Below are 17,843 nucleotides of genomic sequence, written 5' to 3' on the forward strand. Positions count from 1 at the left end.
AATATATAAAATAAAAAATAAAAATAAACCAAAAGTTTAGTTTTCTTCATACAAAGTTCAAAATCTGGTAAAATAAAAATATTTCAATTTTCAAAGATGCAGGTATTAATGCTAAAATCAATATGAAAAAAATAGGTGAAAATTATCATCAGAAAAATCAGAATAGTGGTTACTTCTAGGAAAGACAGAAGAGAGTATGATTACAAATGGTCAGATAGGAGGCTTCTTAGGATATTGGCAATTACCTAATTCTTGCCTGGGTGGCATTTACAATGGCATACCTTTGTACAATTATTTGTCAAATTATGTGACATTGTGCATATCTGAATGCTATGTTTCGTAAGAAATCTATACCTGTTCTTTCATTTATTATGTTAATAACTGTGGCTTTCTTTATCCTAGAGTTATTTAAATTATACATTTGACTAACAGACTCATAGACAAAAAAAAAAGGCCTAATTTCGAGCACAGTGGCTCACGCCTGTAATCCCAGCACTCTGGGAGGCCGAGGCAGGCGGATCACAAGGTCAGGAGTTTAAGACCAGCCTAGCCAACATGGTGAAACGCTGTCTCTACTAAAAATACAAAAATTAGCTGGGCATGGTGGCAAGCATCTGTAGTCCCAGCTACTCAGGAGGCTGAGGCAGGAGACTGGCATGGACCCGGGAGGCGGAGGTTGTGGTGAGACAAGATCGTGCCACTGCACACCAGCCTGGGCAACAGAGCGAGACTCCATCTCAGGAAAAAAAAAAAAAAAAAGGCCTACTTGGCATGTAAGAAAGAAGCAACATCTCTTTTTAGGCAATAGATGGAAACATTCAATATGAGTGAAAAGAAAGTTCAAAGGAAATTTTCTATTTTATTTCACAAAAAGAGCAATTTTATACTCTGGTTTCTCTTCAGATTGTATAAATCCTTCGCCTTTTACCAAAGGAGCCATTTCTACCATCTGTTCTCTGAAAACTGACAGTTGCTCTGAAAATTGACCTCTTCTTGTTGTGTTGTCTCTTCTTTCATTTTCAGTGAAAACACTTTTCCAGATGTCATAATGTCAAAAAGCCTTTTTCCAGATTACTAAAGAAAGAAAGAAAGAAAGACCCACTGCTTGATGATGCTCACTGTCACACAATTCTGTGATGTCGATATCAGAGAAAATGTGTTAGCAATTACAAAGGCAAGCAAGTCCAAGTATGTGTGTGAGTGATAGGCTACAGTTAAAATAAAGGATCACTGTCACTGAACATACGTTTTCCCATAACATATGAGAAATATGTCCAAAATAAATCGAAAATTTTTAAGAATATCTTAAAATATTTAATATGTGGGTCAGGTGCGGTGGCTCATGCCTGTAATCCTAGCACTTTGGGACGCTGAGATGGTGGATCACCTCAGGTTAGGAGTTCAAGACCAGCCTGGCCAACATGGTGAAACCTGTGTCTACTGAAACTACAAAAAGTAGCTGGACGTGGTGGCGTGTGCCTGTAAGCCCAGCTACTTGGAAGGCTGAGGAACAGGAATCACTTGAACCCAGGAGACAGAGGTTGCAGTGAGCCAAGACTGCGCCATTGTACTCCTGGGCAACACAGCAAGACTCTGTCTCAAAAAAAAAAATTTTATATGTGTATCTGTAGCCACCAAAACAAACCACTGTAATTCTTTAACTCCAATAAAATTCGATATGAATAGTAATATTAAATTAATATTAATTAGTAAATTAGGTTAAATGATTGCATTAATTCAATTAGTAATTTTACATATTTTACTCATGTAACATCTAAGGTATCTTCTGAACAATTATGAATCTAAAATGGAAGTTGTAGTTTATTAAATAGCTCCATTTCTAAAGGCTAGTTAAATATTTTAAGACTATCTAAAACTTCAACAAAATTAAATACTTTAATAAATGCTTCATGACTGATATGGTTTGGCTGTGTCCTCACCCAAATATCATCTTGAGCTGTAGCAACCATCATTCCCATGTGTCATGGGAGGGACCCAGTGAGAGGCAACTGAATCATCAGGTCAGATTTTCCTCATGCTGTTCTCATGATAGTGAGTAAGTCTCATGAGATCTGATGGTTTTATAAAGGGCAGTTTTCCTGCACATGCTCTCTCACCTGCCGCCATGTAAGATGTGCCTTTGCTCCTCTTTTGCCTTTTGCCACGATTGTGAGGCCTCCCAGCCATATGGAACTATGAGTCCATTAAACCTCTTTTTCGTTATAAATTACCTGGCCTTGGGTATGTCTTTATTAGCAGCATGAGAACGGACTAATACAATGACACAGATGAACTCTACAATCAGTACAACATTGGTATCAATTATCTCCAGACTTACTGGATCCTTTAATATAAGTATTTCAAACTCCTAAATTTTTATTTTATACCATTAAGAACTGACTAATGAGGTCAGGTGTGGTGACTCATGCCTGTAATCCTAGCACTTGGGGAGGCCAAGGCAGGCAGATTGCCTGAGCTCAGGAGTTTGAAACCAGCCTGGGCAACGCAGTGAAACTCCATCTCTACTAAAAATACAAAAAAAATAGCAGGGCATGGCAGCGAGCACCTGTAATCCCAGCTACTCAGGAGTCTAAGGGAGGAGAATTGCTTGAACCTGGGAGGCGGAGGTTGCAGCGAGCTGAGATTGCGCCACTGCACTCCACACTCCAGCCTGGGCGACTGAGCGAGACTCCATCTCCAAAAACAAAACAAAACAAAAAAAAGAACTGACCAGCAAAGATTATCATCAGCATTTACAGCAAAACCTCTGAAAGAGATCTAATATTTAAATAGAAAAATAAAATTTTTAAACAGACCAAAAAAAAGAGGTAATTTTTTGTTATGTTGGAAGGTGAAAGGCTTTTCTAAGCATAATATAAAAACCAGAAGCCTAGAGAAAGGCTGACAGATACAACTATTTAAAAGAAAACTTCTCATGCAAATCAAAACTACCATGAGATATCATTTCAGTCCAGTTAAAATGCCTTTTATCCAAAAGATAAGTAATAACAAATGCTGGCAATGATGTGGAAAAAAGAGAACCCTTGCACACTGGGTTGGTGGGAATGTAAATTAATACAACCACAATGGAGGTTCCTCAAAAGAAAATAAAAATAGAACTACCAATCCACCAATCCCACTCCAAGGTATATACTCTAAAAAGAGAAAATCAGTATATTGAAGAGATATTTGCACTCCCATGTTTATTGCAGCACTAATAACAATAGTGAAGATTTAGAAGCAAGCTAAGTATCCATCAGCAGATGAATGGATAAGGAAAATGTGGTACACATACACAATGCAGTACCACTCAGCCATTAAAAAGAATGAGATCCTGTCATTTGCAATAACATGGATAGAATTGGAGGTCACTATGTTCAGTGAAATAAGCCAAGCACAGAAAGACAAACTTCATATGTTCTCATTTATTTGTGGAAGCTAAAAATTAAAAACAATTGAACTCATGGAGGTAGAGAATAGAACGATGGTTATTAAGGGTCTGGGAAGGGTGGTGGGAAGGTAGCGGGGGAGTTGGGATGGTTAATGGGTATAAAAAGTAGAAAGAATGAAGAAGACCTATAATTTGCTGGAACAATAAGGTGACTATAGTCAAAAAATAATTTAATTGTACATTTTAAAATAACTAAACGAGTATAGATTGTTTGTAACACAAAGGATAAATGCCTCAGATGATGGACACCCCATTTATCCGGATGTGATTATTATGCATTACAGGCCTGTATCAAAATATCTCATGTAACCCACAAATATATACACCTACTATGTACCCACAAAAATTCAAAATTAATTTTAAAAAGTTAAAAATAGAAGAAACCTTCTCTACACTAAAAAGTAGCATAAATCAAAAGACATTTACAGAGAAAAATACTTGAAAGACATATAAAAAAGAAGTGATACTTTAACATGCAAATTGCTCCAGCATTGATAACAAAATGGAAAAAGAGACTCTCTATACTATTAATGTTTACTTAAATAGACATAACCCTTTTTAACAGTTTTATTGAAATATAATTTATATATCATAAAATTCAAACATTTGAACAATACAAATCAAAGGTTTTTAATATATCAGAGAGTTATACAACCATTAGCACAATCTAATTTTAGAACATTTTAATCACCCTAAAAAGAAACTCTATATCCACTAGCCAACACTCCACACACTCCCATGCCTGCAGCCCTACGCAGACATAACCTTATTTTAAGGACAACTTGTCAATGTCAATCTAAAATGTAAATGTGCCACCCTGTGACTGAGCTATTCCATTTCACGTAATTTATTCTGCAAGAAAAGACACATAATACACAAAGATATGGACAGGGGTATTCTTGAAATACCATTTGTTATAGAAAAATACTCTAAACGGCCTATATGCATCAATAGCTTAATAAAATGTGACATATCAGTAAAATAAAATTTATGCAATTATGAATAAGAATGGGGTGATATTTCTGATATGGAAAAAATCATCAGAATATATATGTCAGTCAAAAAGTAATGAAATAGGCCAGGCACGGTGGCTCACGCCTACAATTCCAACCCTTTGGGAGGCCGAGGCAGACGGATCATAAGGTCAGGAGCTTGAGACCAGCCTGAGCCAACATGGTGAAACCGCGTCTCTACTAAAAATACAAAAAATAGTGGGCATGGTGGCGAACACCTGTAATCCCAGCTACTCAGGAGGCTGAGGAAGGAGAATCGCTTGAATCCGGGAGGCAGAGGTTACAGTGAGCTGAAATTATGCCACTGTACTCCAGCCCGGGTGACAGAGCGAGACTCAGTCTCAAAAAAAAGCAATGAAATGGTCTATATGTAGTATATGATCTAATTTTACTTAAGACTGAAGTAATCCTAAGAATTTTAAAGAGAATACCCATTAAATTTTCAGCAATAATTATCTCTGAAGAATGAGTTGAGAAAGTGATGATTAAATACTTGAGAGCTAATATTTATTTTTAAATAAAGTTGACTCACTTAAAAGAATACTATTTATGGTTTTAAAAATATTACCCAGCAACAATAAAGACATTTTTAGATGAGAACATGCACAAGAGTTGTTTTATAGGGACATGTAAGGCTCTAACAAACTTCAAAACAGAAGAGCATTCATCCGTATACCAACAATTTAATGTTGAATAAAAGGGATTTAAACAAGTAGACATAAGATTTTCTTTTTTTTTGAGACGCAGTCTCACTCTGTCGCCCAGGCTGGAGTGCAGTAGAGCGATCTCGGCTCACTGCAAGCTCCGCCTCCCAGGTTCACGCCGTTCTCCTGCCTCAGCCTCCCTAGTAGCTGGGACTACAGGCACCCGCCACCAAGCCCAAGTAATTTTTTGTATTTTTTTAGTAGAGACAGGGTTTCACCGTGTTAGCCAGGATGGTCTCGATTTCCGGACCTGGTGAGCGCTCGCCTCGGCCTCCTAAAGTGCTGGGATTACAGGCGTGAACGACCATGCCTGGCCATACCAATTTTCTAAAGAAAAACGTATGTTTATAGAACACACAGAGAAAAGAAGAAAAAAACATGGAATATATTACCAGTATTTTTTATTTCTAGGTGTTGATTCTATAGGTGATTTTATTTCCCTCCTTACGTATGTCTCTATTTCCCAAAGTGTCTTTAATAAAAATCTACATACTTTCTTTTATAATTAGACATGCTAATTTAAAAGATAGATGAAACTATTGGCTCTGTCGCCCAGGCTGGAGTGCAGTGGCCGGATCTCAGCTCACTGCAAGCTCCACCTCCCGGGTTCACGCCATTCTCCTGCCTCAGCCTCTGGAGTAGCTGGGACTACAGGCGCCCGCCACCTCGCCCGGCTAGTTTTTTGTATTTTTTAGTAGAGACGGGGTTTCACCGGGTTAGCCAGGATGGTCTCGATCTCCTGACCTCGTGATCCACCCGTCTCGGCCTCCCAAAGTGCTGGGATTACAGGCTTGAGCCACCGCGCCCGGCCAAAACTAACATAGTTTTTACACAGGGGTAAATCAGCAGATACTTTTAAATATTGTACAATGGAGAAAAATATGATTTAAAAAACTTCATCAAAATAAGTCAGAAATGACTATGTAATTGCACAAAGGATTATTTTTTAAAATGTACAGTGAATATATTTTAATATATGGAATAAGTTTATGATTAAATGCAAACTCCTCAATGATGCCTCAAATATTTTTATAGTATGCCCAAAAGAAAAACAAAAACATAAGGATTTAGGAAAAATAAAATCAAACACATTTAAAAATGAATTTCTGATGCAATGCATGATAGTCAAATGTTTTTTCTTTGAAAACATATGTGGGTGGCATTGGTATGTTGACTCCTGCCCCAAGTTGGCATCAACAAAATTTTCAAGTGACCACTTCCTTTCAGTTCGTTTAATTATTTTATGGTAAGCAGCCTCAATAGTAAGAATTAATACAAAATAAAATTAAAAGGAAAAATAGTTGGGAATGACTCAAAATGATTTTTATAATTAATGAATGACAATTTTTAGAAAAAGAAATTCAAAACAAGAGCTCAAAGGAAGGTATATCTGAGTATAAGAAATATTACTCCCAAATTTGCTTTTTAAAATGTCATTTGCTTTTATTACAACAGTTTTTTTAACACTGGGATTACACAAGAAAGAAAGCCCTGAGTCTGATGTCAGCAAGATGGCAGACTAGGACTTTCAAGCCCTTGTCCCTCCACAGAAAAATCAATTTGAACATAAACATGCACAAAAATACCTTCATAAGAGCTAAGCAAACAAGGTGAAATATAGCACAAAATAGGAAAAGACATAACACAGAATGTAGAAAGGACAGTTTTACTCTGCAGTCTGAGGCTGCAGATTTTAAAATACTCACATCACCCCTCCCCCAACTCCAGACAGTAAAGCTTGGAGAGACCCTCCACTTGGGAGGAGGAAAGAAAGGTGAGCACTAGACGTAACTCAGACCCCAATGCCAGGTCAGTCCCAGTAAAACGCAGGACCAGGCAGGACTCTTCAGCCCTAGACTCCCAGCCAGTACCCCATGACTGACCCTGCAAATCCACCCTGGTACAAGGAAAATCTCACAGCCCCAGGCTCCAGACTGGCCCAGTAGATTTAGTCCCTGGGTCCACCCCGACCCATGCTGATCCCAGCAGCCACAGTATCCAAACTGACCCTAGTGCTAGACTGACCCCAGCAGCCTAAGCTTCAGCTCCACCCCAGAGACCAGCCCTTACAGACTAAGGTTCCTGGCTAGCCTCTGTAGCCCCAGGCTCCAGGTCAGCTCCCAAGACCCAAGACTGAACCTCTAGGCCTAACTTGGCACAATGCAAGATCCCACAGTCCCAGGTTCCAAAGCCGGCCCAGCAGACTCAGTCTCCGGACTCACCACATTGCCAGGCGGGCCCAGCGACTTTGTGCTCCAGACTATTCACAGCACAACGCTGGCCCCGACAACTTCAGGTTTCAGGCCTACCCAGGAACCAGACGAGCCCCCAGAATCCCTAGTCATCAAGCCAGCACCCACAGACTCAGCCTCCATGCTGGCCCATGTGAATATAGGTTCCAGACATACCCAATGACAGGCCAGCCCATCTGGCCCCAGGCTCCAAGCACAACCCAGGATTCTGAGCCAGGTCAACCAACACAATCCCATGCTTTAGACCCACCCAGCCTCCCAGTCAACACCTCTGGCCCAGATCCCAGGCTGGCCGCTGGGGCCCCAATATCCATATTAACCCCTGTGATCCCACATTCCAGGAGACTCAGGGTCCAGGCCTGACTAACAGACCCAGGGTCCAGGCTCATCCCAATAAACTCTGGTGCCAAGCCAGCCCTCAGAAACTAAGATGCCAGGTCCATCCCTACAGAATCATGACCCAAGCCCACCCCTGCACACTCAGGCCCCACGTCTGTCCCAGTGAACCAAAGAACCAGGCCCATCCCAGAACCTGTCCGGCCCCTGCAGATTCTGGCTTAAACCCACCCTAGAACCAGGTCAGCCCTTGTGGATCCAGGCTTCAGGCTAGCCCTGGTGGATACAGATTTCAGGCTTACCATACAGACCCAAACTCCAAGCTCACTCCCATGGACCAAAACAACACATCTACCCAGTGGATCCAGGCTCCAAGCTCAAACATGAGGACCAAGATACCAGGCCCACCCACTTTCTGACTCTGCCTGAGGACTGTAGGAGAGAGCCTACCAATAGGCCAAACAGCCTGCCCAGAATTTCTGGACAGGCTGAATAGTGACTGGCTTTCTCAAATGAAGCCAGTCTACAAAGACTATAGTAATTTCCTACTTCTTCAAATGTGCAGACACCAACATAAAGCAACAAGCAACATAAAAAAACAAGGAGACATAACCCCAGCAAAAGAAAATAATCTCCCAATAGCTGACCCCAAAGAAATGAAAATATATAAACTGCCTGACAAATAATTCACACTAATGGTTTTAAGGAAGCTCAGTTAGATTCAAGAAAATACAGAGAAATAATTTAACGAAATCAGAAAAACAGTAAGTGTACAAAATGAGAAATTTAACAGAGAAATTTTTTTAAAAATCAAATTCTGGAGCTGAAAAATGAATGAAAAGAAAAATATAACAGAAAGCATTCACAACCAAATTGATCAAGCAAAACAAAAATATTCTGTAAACTCAAATATACAGGCTATTAGAAAATACGCAGTCAGAGAAGAAATAGGAAGAAGACTGGAAAGGAATGAAGAAAGTTTACGGGACATATGGGATAGGATCAAAAGAACAAATATTCAAGTCATAGGAGCTAAAGAAGAAAAAAAGAGACAAAGGTGTAGAAAGTTTAAAGAAATAATAGCTAAAAACTTTCCAAATTGAGGGAAATATATATATATCCTGGTACAAAAAGGTCAAAAGTCTTCAATCAGATTTAATTCAAGCAAGACTATACCAAGGCACGTTACAATCAAACTGTCAAATATAAAGAACAAATGGAGGATTCTGAAAATATCAAGAGAAAAGCAAGTTATATACAAGAGACTTCCAGTAAGACTAGCAGTGGATTTCATGGAGGAAATCTTACAGGCCAGAAAAGAGTAAGATGACATATTCCAAGTACTGAAAGACAATAACTGTCAACCAAGAATATTGTGAGTGGCAAAGCAGTCTTTGAGAAATAAAGAAAAGATAAAAATGTACCAAGACACAAAAAAGCCTTAGGGAGTTCATGACCACTAGACTTGTCTTACAAAAATGCTTAAGTGAAATCTTGATGCTTAAAGAAGAAGACACTAATGAATAACAAAAAAATACATATAAAAGGATAAAACTCACCAGTAACAGTAAGTAAACAGTCAAATACAGAATACTCTAATAATATAATGTTGTGGAAATGACTTATATCTTTAGTATGAAGATAATATATTGTTTAAATATCATAGCAACAATAATTTCTTTCTATAAATATAAAAAGATGTAAACAACAGAGTAAAAAGACAGCCTACACAATAAGAAAAATATATGCAAGCCATATATTGAATAAGGGGTTAATATTCAAAATATATATGGAACTCAAACAACTCAACGGTAAGAACCTGATTTTAAAATGGGCAAAGGATCTGAAGAGACATTTCTCAAAAGAAGACATGCAAATAGCCACCAGATACATGAAAAACTGCCCAACATTCCTAATCATCAGAGAAATGCTGATTAAAACAATATTGAGATATCACATCACACCTATTAGAAGGGCTATCAACAAAAACAGCCAGACCAGCCCCTACAGACTAAGGTTCCTGGCTAGGAATTGGATATTGGCGCCCCAGCGGCCCAAAAAGGAAAAAGATCAGTATTAGAGGGGATGTGGAGAAAAGAGAACCCTTGCCTAGTGTTAGCAGTAATGTAAATCAGTGCAGCCATTATAGAAAAACAACATGAAGGTTCCTTGAAAAATCAAAAATAGAAATATATGATCCAGCAATCTCACTATTACGTATAAATCCAAAGAAAATGAAATCGGTATATTGAAGAGCTATCTGCATCCCAATGTTCACTGCAGCAATAGCCAAGATATAGAATCAATATAAAGTGTCCATCAACAAATAAATGAAGAAAATGTGATATATACACACACACATATATACACACACACACAATGAAATGTTATTCAGTTTTCAAAAAGAAGGAAATCTTGTCATTTAGTACAACATGGATGAACCTAGAGAACACTATGTTAAGTGAAATAAGCCAGGCACAGAAAGGCAAATACTACATGATCTCACTTATACGTGGATTCCAAAAAAGATGAACTCACAAAAGTAAAAAAATGGTGGTTATGAGGCCAGGCGACAAGGAGTGGAGTTGGGAGATACTGGTCAAAGGATACAAAATTTAAGTTAGATGAGAGAAATCAGTTCTAGAGATCTATTGTACAGCATAGCAACTTTAGTTAATAACAATGGATGGTATTTCAAAAATCACTATGAGAGTACATTTTAAGTATTCTCATTACAAAAACAAATGATAAGTCTGTGAGGTAATTCATATATCAAGCTCAATTTAGCCATTTGACAATGTGTACATATTTCAAAACATCACGTTGTACACAGTAAACATATACTATTTTGTCCAGGTATGGTTGGCTCATGCTTGTAATACTAATGCTTTGAGAAGTCAAGGCAGGAGGATCGCTTGAGGCCAACAGCTCAAGACCAGCCTGGGAAAAACAGTAAGATCCCATCTCTACCAAAAAAAAAATTTAATTAGCTGGACGTGGTGGCACAGCTATAGTCCTGGCTACTTAGGAGGCTGAAATGGGAGGACTGCTTGATCCCAGTGAGCTCTGATCGTACCACTGCACTCCAGCCGGGCAGAAGAGAGACTCTATCTCTAGAAAAAAAACAAAAAACAAAAGACAAAACAGAAAGACAAACCCTGCCTACCATGCATCACATTTCATATTTGTTTCAAATGTAACCTCTTCCTAGAATATACCATTATTTTAACTAAAACCTGAAAACCTAGATTATATAAAATATTAAAACTATATTATCAATTGGGTTTATCAGCAATATCTCAATCCTACCTCTTTCTCACGTATTCGAGAGAGAAAATGATCATCATGGAAACTGCTGGATTTTCTCAGGCTGAATTTCGGTGTCATCTGTTGAATGAACAGGAGTTATTTAATACGTTTTGAGATCTGGTTTATCCTTAATCCCAAAGAAAACTCCTAAATTGCCTGCGGCCCATACCAAAATAGTACTAACATTGCAGGAAAAAATCACTTCCAAGTGATAAAATTCAATTATCTTTCCTAATGTAGATCTGCATTATTTTCTATAAATAACTTGGTGATTATTTTATTTTAAAATACCTGCCCCTAGAAAAAGTCCAATGGATTTCTCACATACCAGAGAAACTGGGATAGGCTTCTGTCTCAGGTATCGAGGATTTTCTATCTGAAAATTTAAAAATAAAACAAAATAAGGATTTATTAATTTTGGAGTTTTAATTATTATTTGATAAAATACAGAATTAAGTTGCCATATGAAATATTTTCTAGATTTCTTAATATTTAATTCATTTTTAGAATGGGTATTGTATGATACATTTTTAGTGGCTCCCTACAAATAAAATATAAAATATAAACTCCTTTGCATGCCAAAATGAACCTACATGATCCTCTCACTGCCTAACTGCCCACTCTCATCTTCCATTACCCTTCACCTCACATTTTATGCTCCCAGGATCCACAGTGCCTTATATTACCAGAACATGGCAGATGTTCTCATGCCTGTCCACCTCTGAATTTCTCTGCCCAGCCCTCCAAACCCTATAAGCACATACCTATTTGTTCTTAGAGTCTCAATTTAATCACTGCACTCCCAGATGTATTTGGTATATGAATCCTTAAACATACCTTTCCAATAGCAAAGAGAACACAAAATTCCTTTGTGACTCCCCCTAAATCTCCCTTTCAGATTCATCTATCTCCACCATACCCCACATTCCCAGGACATCAGACAACTGGTTTTAACTTAAAAGCACTATACAGTCTCCCATGTCTGAGTCTTTGCAACCTGTAAGATCATTCCCCCAACTTCTACACGTGGTTAACTTACTCAAGACTCACAGTTTAAAAATCATCTTCCCCAGGAAACTTAGTTCCTACTACTCCAGTAGTACCCTGGATGCTGGTTCCCTTTTACAATCTGGCATCTCCCTGTTTCGAAACAGTGTGGACTCTGAAAGCAGAGACCATGACTGCCCTGTTCACCACTCTATCCCTAACACCCAACTCAGCGCCCAATGAATATTTCTTCGGAAAGAAGGAAGAAACAAGAGGAGAGAAAGGAGTAACCTGTACCTGATTCCACCTTCTTATCAGCTCCCAAAGTATCCCATGTCCACTCTCTCATAGCCCTTATGTAATACTTTGAGTGTTTATCAGTATGTCTCCACATCTCTCTCTTTGAACAGAAGGAGTACAGGGATGTCTTCTCAGTTCTGTATCTCTGGTACCTAGCACAATATCTAATGTATAGTAGCCTTTCAATAAAGTATTTATTACATGAATATACTATATGATGAAGTAGACACACTGATAGTTATCTCTACTATTTCACTCATAAATAAAGTAATAATTAAAAATCATTACCATGAAAGTCTAATTTCTTCATATCACAAACCCACAAATTACTACATGGATAATCTCACAAAGTATATGAACACTAACCATCACTTCAACCTAGGGTAGGGGTTCTTACCCTTGTTAAATTAAGATTAACCTAAAGCTGCCTCCTCATATATTTTTAATTCAGCCTAATTTCTCCATACATGGTGAACTGTAACCTAACTGGATGTGTACACAGACTACAGCCTACTCTTGTGCCACTCACTGAGTTTTGGCCCAAGGCAATCAATTGTTCAAACCAGATTCAAATAAGGCAAAAGCAGAGCTGTAACCAATCCTGCTGTTTCTGTACCTCACTTCCATTTTTTGTACGTCACTATCCTTCTTCTGTCCATAAATCTTCAATCATCCAGTAGTGCTGCAGCTTCTCTGAACCTATTATGATTCAGGGGCTGCCTGATCCATGAATCATTCTTTGCTCACTAAACTCTGTTCAGTTTAATTTCTTTAGGGTTTTCCTTTTAACATTCTAGAGTGTACTATGAGGATCAAATGATAAATATTTCAAATATAAATTACTGGATTCTACTTCTCCAAAATCCCATTGTGTTTTCAAAAAGCTCCCCAAATTATTTATTATGGTTAATAATTCTTGAAAATGAACAATTCACACACAATTTGACAATAAAGATAAGGGTGAATGAAGAATCAATTAATCAAAAAATGTAGAAGTCATAACATTTATGATAGAATGTAATCAAGTAAAACGTAAAAAGAGTATAGCAATAGACAGGATATAAAGTGTAATTATTTTAGCATCTAGATTAAAGGAAATACAGAAAACAATTTTCTTTCATGTGAACGCCAGTTTCTAAAAGGTAATGGCAACTGTATGAATTTAAATGTCTCTCCCGATCCTTCAAAGACCCATACAGATTGATAAAGAGACCAAATAAAAATGCCCATCATTCACGACTACATCATAAAAAGGAGAAAGACAATACAAATCCCTGGATTAACACGTAGGTGGCTAAATAAAGATACCATATCAGCAGAATTAGATCCTGAGCCAAACCAGAGTGGTAGCACGGGGGAAAAAAGGAAAGTACTCAGGGTCCTAGTAGTGGTGGAACTAAATATCATCAAACAATGACCTGTCAAAGAAGAGTGGCCTACCTTAGGCAGGCCACACAAAAAAACTTAATGGCTCAAAGTGCCAGAGATGGGCACAAAAGGAGGAGCTTGGAAACTATGAAGAAACCAGAAAGGCAGTTCTAGGAAGGAATCACTTCTGAGGTAGAGAGAAACACCTTTGAAGGAAGGTTGTTCATGATAAAGGGAAAGAAAAAAGCAGCTGAAGATAAGGGCCCTACAGAAACAAGAGAGAATCAAAGAATCAAAAGAAGACAAGCCATGGCTGGGCGCTGTGGCTCTCGCCTGTAATCCCAGCATTTTGGGAGGCCAAGGCAGGCAGATTACCTGAGGTCAGGAGTTCAAGACCAGCCTGGCCAACATGGTGAAACCCTGTCTCTACTAAAAATATAAAACTTAGCAGGGCGTAGTAGCGGGTGACTATAATCCCAGCTATTCAGGAGGTTGAAGCAGGAGGATCTCTTGAACCCAGGAGGCGGAGGTTGCAGTGAGCTGAGATCATGCCACTGCACTCCAGCCTGGGTGACAAGAGCGAAACTCTATCTCAAAAAAAAAGAAGACAAGCCAGGCTAACAACCACAAAAGGCACCGTTTGTTAAAGAAATTAAACTTCAGTGTAGCAGAGGAGGAAATAAAGTAATAAACTGTCACTACAGTTATCTTTTTTCTCTTGTACAACTCTTTTCTTTTAAGATTAATTAACTAATTAATTAATTTTTTTGAGACGGAGTCTCACTCTGTCGCCCAGGCTGGAGTGCAGTGGTGTGATCTCGGCTCACTGCAAGCTCTGCCTCCTGGGTTTACACCATTCTCCTGCCTCAGCCTCCCAAGTAGCTGGGACTACAAGGGACTGCCACCAAGAAATAAAGTAAGCCACCCACTACCACTTCTCACACAGTCACTGGCTATTACTTGTTCAGAAAAATCTAATGGATAATCATGAACAGAAAAAGAATCCAATATCCACAAAAACTTATAATATAAAATAGAAAAATCAAAATCAAGACCTGCCAGCAGAAGGAAACACTTTTTTAAAAAGCTATAAATACAGGCAAACAGTGATACAGCCTTCCTTTTGATTCCCATGTCTCCCTACTCTCACACATCAAGGTTTTTGTGCAACCCACTTAAAGTAGGACACTCCCCTACATGTCAATACTTCATAATATTTTTGTTCCACCACCACTAGGACAACACATATTCAAATATAACTTTTAAATAACTTCAGGCATAAAAATACTACAAATCAAAATAAAGACAAAAATAGAAACATCTTATATAGAAGGTGACTAGATTCAGGAAAAAAAACATGGAACAGTAACACAAAAGTCATCCAAGAAATGAAGACTAAATTAAGAGTTGTACAAGAAAGAGGCCGGGCACGGTGGCTCACGCCTGCAATCCCAGCACTTTGGGAGGCCGAGGCGGGCAGACCACGAGGTCAGGAGATCTAGACCATCCTGGCTAACACAGTAAAACCCCGTGTCTGCTAAATATGAAAAAAAACTAGCCGGGCTTGGTGGTGGGCGCCTGTAGTCCCAGCTACTCAGGAGGCTGAGGCAGGAGAATGACGTGAACCCAGGAGGTGGAGCTTGCAGTGAGCGGAGATCGCGCCACTGCACTCCAGCCCGGGCGGCAGAGCGAGACTCCGTCTCAAAAAAAAAAGAATTCCAAAATTCCACAACCATTCATGATTTTTTAAAATATCCTGACAAAATAGAGGCATTCTTAATTTGATAAATGAAACCTACCAAAAAAACTGTAAGTAAGAAAAAAACTACAAGTATGAAAAACCGGCCAGGCGCAGTGGCTCACATCTGTAATCCCAACACTTTGGGAGGCTGAGCTGGGCGGATCACCTGAGGTCAGGAGACTGAGACCAGACCGGCTCACATGGTAAAACCCTGTTTCTCCTAAAAACACAAAAAATTAGCCAGGCATGGTGGTGCATGCCTGTAATCCCAGCTACTCAGGAGGCTGAGGGAGGAGAACTGCTTGAACCCGGGAGGTGAAGGTTGCAGTGGACCAAGATAGTGCCATTGCAGTGAGTGAATAAGAGCGAAATTCAATCTCAAAAAAAAAAAAACATGAAAAACTGAAAGCATTCCCTTTAAGATAGGGAACAATACAATGAGTACCACCCACTATGAATATGCTCCTATTTGACACTGTAGTAGAATCCTAAACGGCATTTTTTTAAAAAGAGGAAAAAGGAGGAAGGTAGAAAGAAAGAAGAGGGTACAAGATTAGGAGTAAAAACTAGAACACCTCATCATTTGCAGATACCTCTCTACATAGAACTCTATGAATGAATAAATAAACAAATAAATGATAGAACTAATAAGAGTTTGGCAAAGTTGCCAGATGCCAAATCAACATATAAAAGTCAACTGCGATCAAAGAGGCAGAGCAAAATGTTCAAATAGAAGCCTTTAGCAATTTTCCCCACAGCACGAACACCAAATTGAACAACTATTCACATAAAAAAGCACCTTCATAAGAAGGAAAAATCAGGTTAGTGATCACAGCACCTGGTTTTAGCATATTAAGGAATGAGATGCCAAAGAAGGTAAGAAAAACAGTCCGCCTACATCACCATTCCCCTATCCCCCAGCAGTGGCTACATGGCATGAAGACAGAATCTGTGTATTTGGGGAAGGGAGAGCACAGTGATTGTGGGATTTTGCGTTGAAACTCAGTGCTGCCCTGTCACAGCAGAAAGAAACAGCAGGCAGAATTCAGCCTGCACCCACAGACCTATCCTACAAGAAATGTTAAAGGAATTTCTTTGATCTGAAAGGAAAGGACATTAATGCACAATAATGAATCATCTAAAGGTGCAGGCTGGGCGCGGTGGCTCAAGCCTGTAATCCCAGCACTTTGGGAGGCCGAGACGGGCGGATCACAAGGTCAGGAGATCGAGACCATCCTGGCTAACACGGTGAAACCCCGTCTCTACTAAAAATACAAAAAACTAGCCGGGCGAGGTGGCGGGCGCCTGTAGTCCCAGCTACTCGGGAGGCTGAGGCAGGAGAATGGCATAAACCCGGGAGGCGGAGCTTGCAAGTGAGCTGAGATCCGGCCACTGCACTCCAGCCCGGGCAACAAAGCAAGACTCCGTCTCAAAAAAAAAAAAAAAAAACTCACTGGTAAGTATACAGAAAAACACAGACTATTATAACACTGTAATTGTGGCATGTAAACTACTCATATCTGAAGTGGAAAGTCTAAAAGATGAACCACTCAAAAATAATAGCTGTAACAATTTTTCAAGACATAGTGTAATAAGATAGAAACAACAAAAAGTTAACAAGTGGGGGGATGAAGCTGAAGTGTAGAGTTTTTTTATTAGTTTTCTCTTTGCTTGTTTATGCAATCAGTGTTCAATGATCAGCAGTTTAATATAATGCGTTAAATTATATGCACACTTCATGGTAACCTCAAGCCGAAAAACCTACAAGAAATGCACAAAAAATAAAAACCAAGAAATTAAAACATACCATGTGAGTAAATGGCTTTCACTAAAAGGAAGACAGGAAGGAAGGAAAAAGGAAAAGAAGACCACAAAACAACCAGAAAACAACCAACAAAATGGCAGGAGTAAGTCCTTACTTATCAAGAATAACATTCAATTTAAATGAACTAAACTCTCCAATCAAAAGACATAGAGTAGCTAAATGAAAACACACCTGGGTCACGCACAGTGGCTCATGCCTGTAATCCCAGCACTTTGGGAGGCCATGGTGGGTGGATTACTTGAGCTCAGCATTCAAGACCAGCTTGGGTAACACTGCAAAACCCTGTGTTTACAAAAATTCCAAAAATTAGCTGGACTTGGTAGCGTGCACCTGTAGTCCCAGCTACTTGGGAGGCTGAGGTGAAAGGATGGTTTGAATCCAGGAGTCAGAGGTTGCAGTAGCCAAGATCATGCCACTGCACTCCAGCCTGGGTAACAGAGCCAGACCCCATCTCAAAAAAATGAACCTAAAAAATATTTACAGAACATTTCATCCAAAGGATGCATAGTAAACATTCCTCTCAACCACATATGGATTATCCACAAGGACAGACCATA

At 39.1% G+C, this 17,843-nt stretch overlaps 1 protein-coding gene across 2 annotated transcripts in view; it reads right to left on the reverse strand.

Annotated features, from left to right (window-relative positions):
• The window catches only part of CEP112 (centrosomal protein 112kDa), a 567,477-nt gene that overhangs the window by 458,910 nt on the left and 90,724 nt on the right, over positions 1-17,843 (reverse strand). Inside the window, exons 7-8 of one of the 2 annotated variants that reach the window (XM_011944093.1) lie at positions 11,394-11,441; positions 11,066-11,143 (exon numbers count right to left, since the gene is read on the reverse strand). The exons of the other annotated variant lie outside the window; for it this stretch is intronic. Of the exons in view, the coding sequence (XP_011799483.1) occupies positions 11,066-11,143; positions 11,394-11,441 (126 nt within the window). The remainder of the gene's footprint in view (positions 1-11,065; positions 11,144-11,393; positions 11,442-17,843) is intronic. 2 annotated transcript variants of the gene reach the window in all.

Source organism: Colobus angolensis, unplaced genomic scaffold (assembly GCF_000951035.1).
Source record: "Colobus angolensis palliatus isolate OR3802 unplaced genomic scaffold, Cang.pa_1.0 Scaffold1, whole genome shotgun sequence".
In the NCBI taxonomy this organism is placed as follows: Eukaryota; Metazoa; Chordata; class Mammalia; order Primates; family Cercopithecidae; genus Colobus; species Colobus angolensis.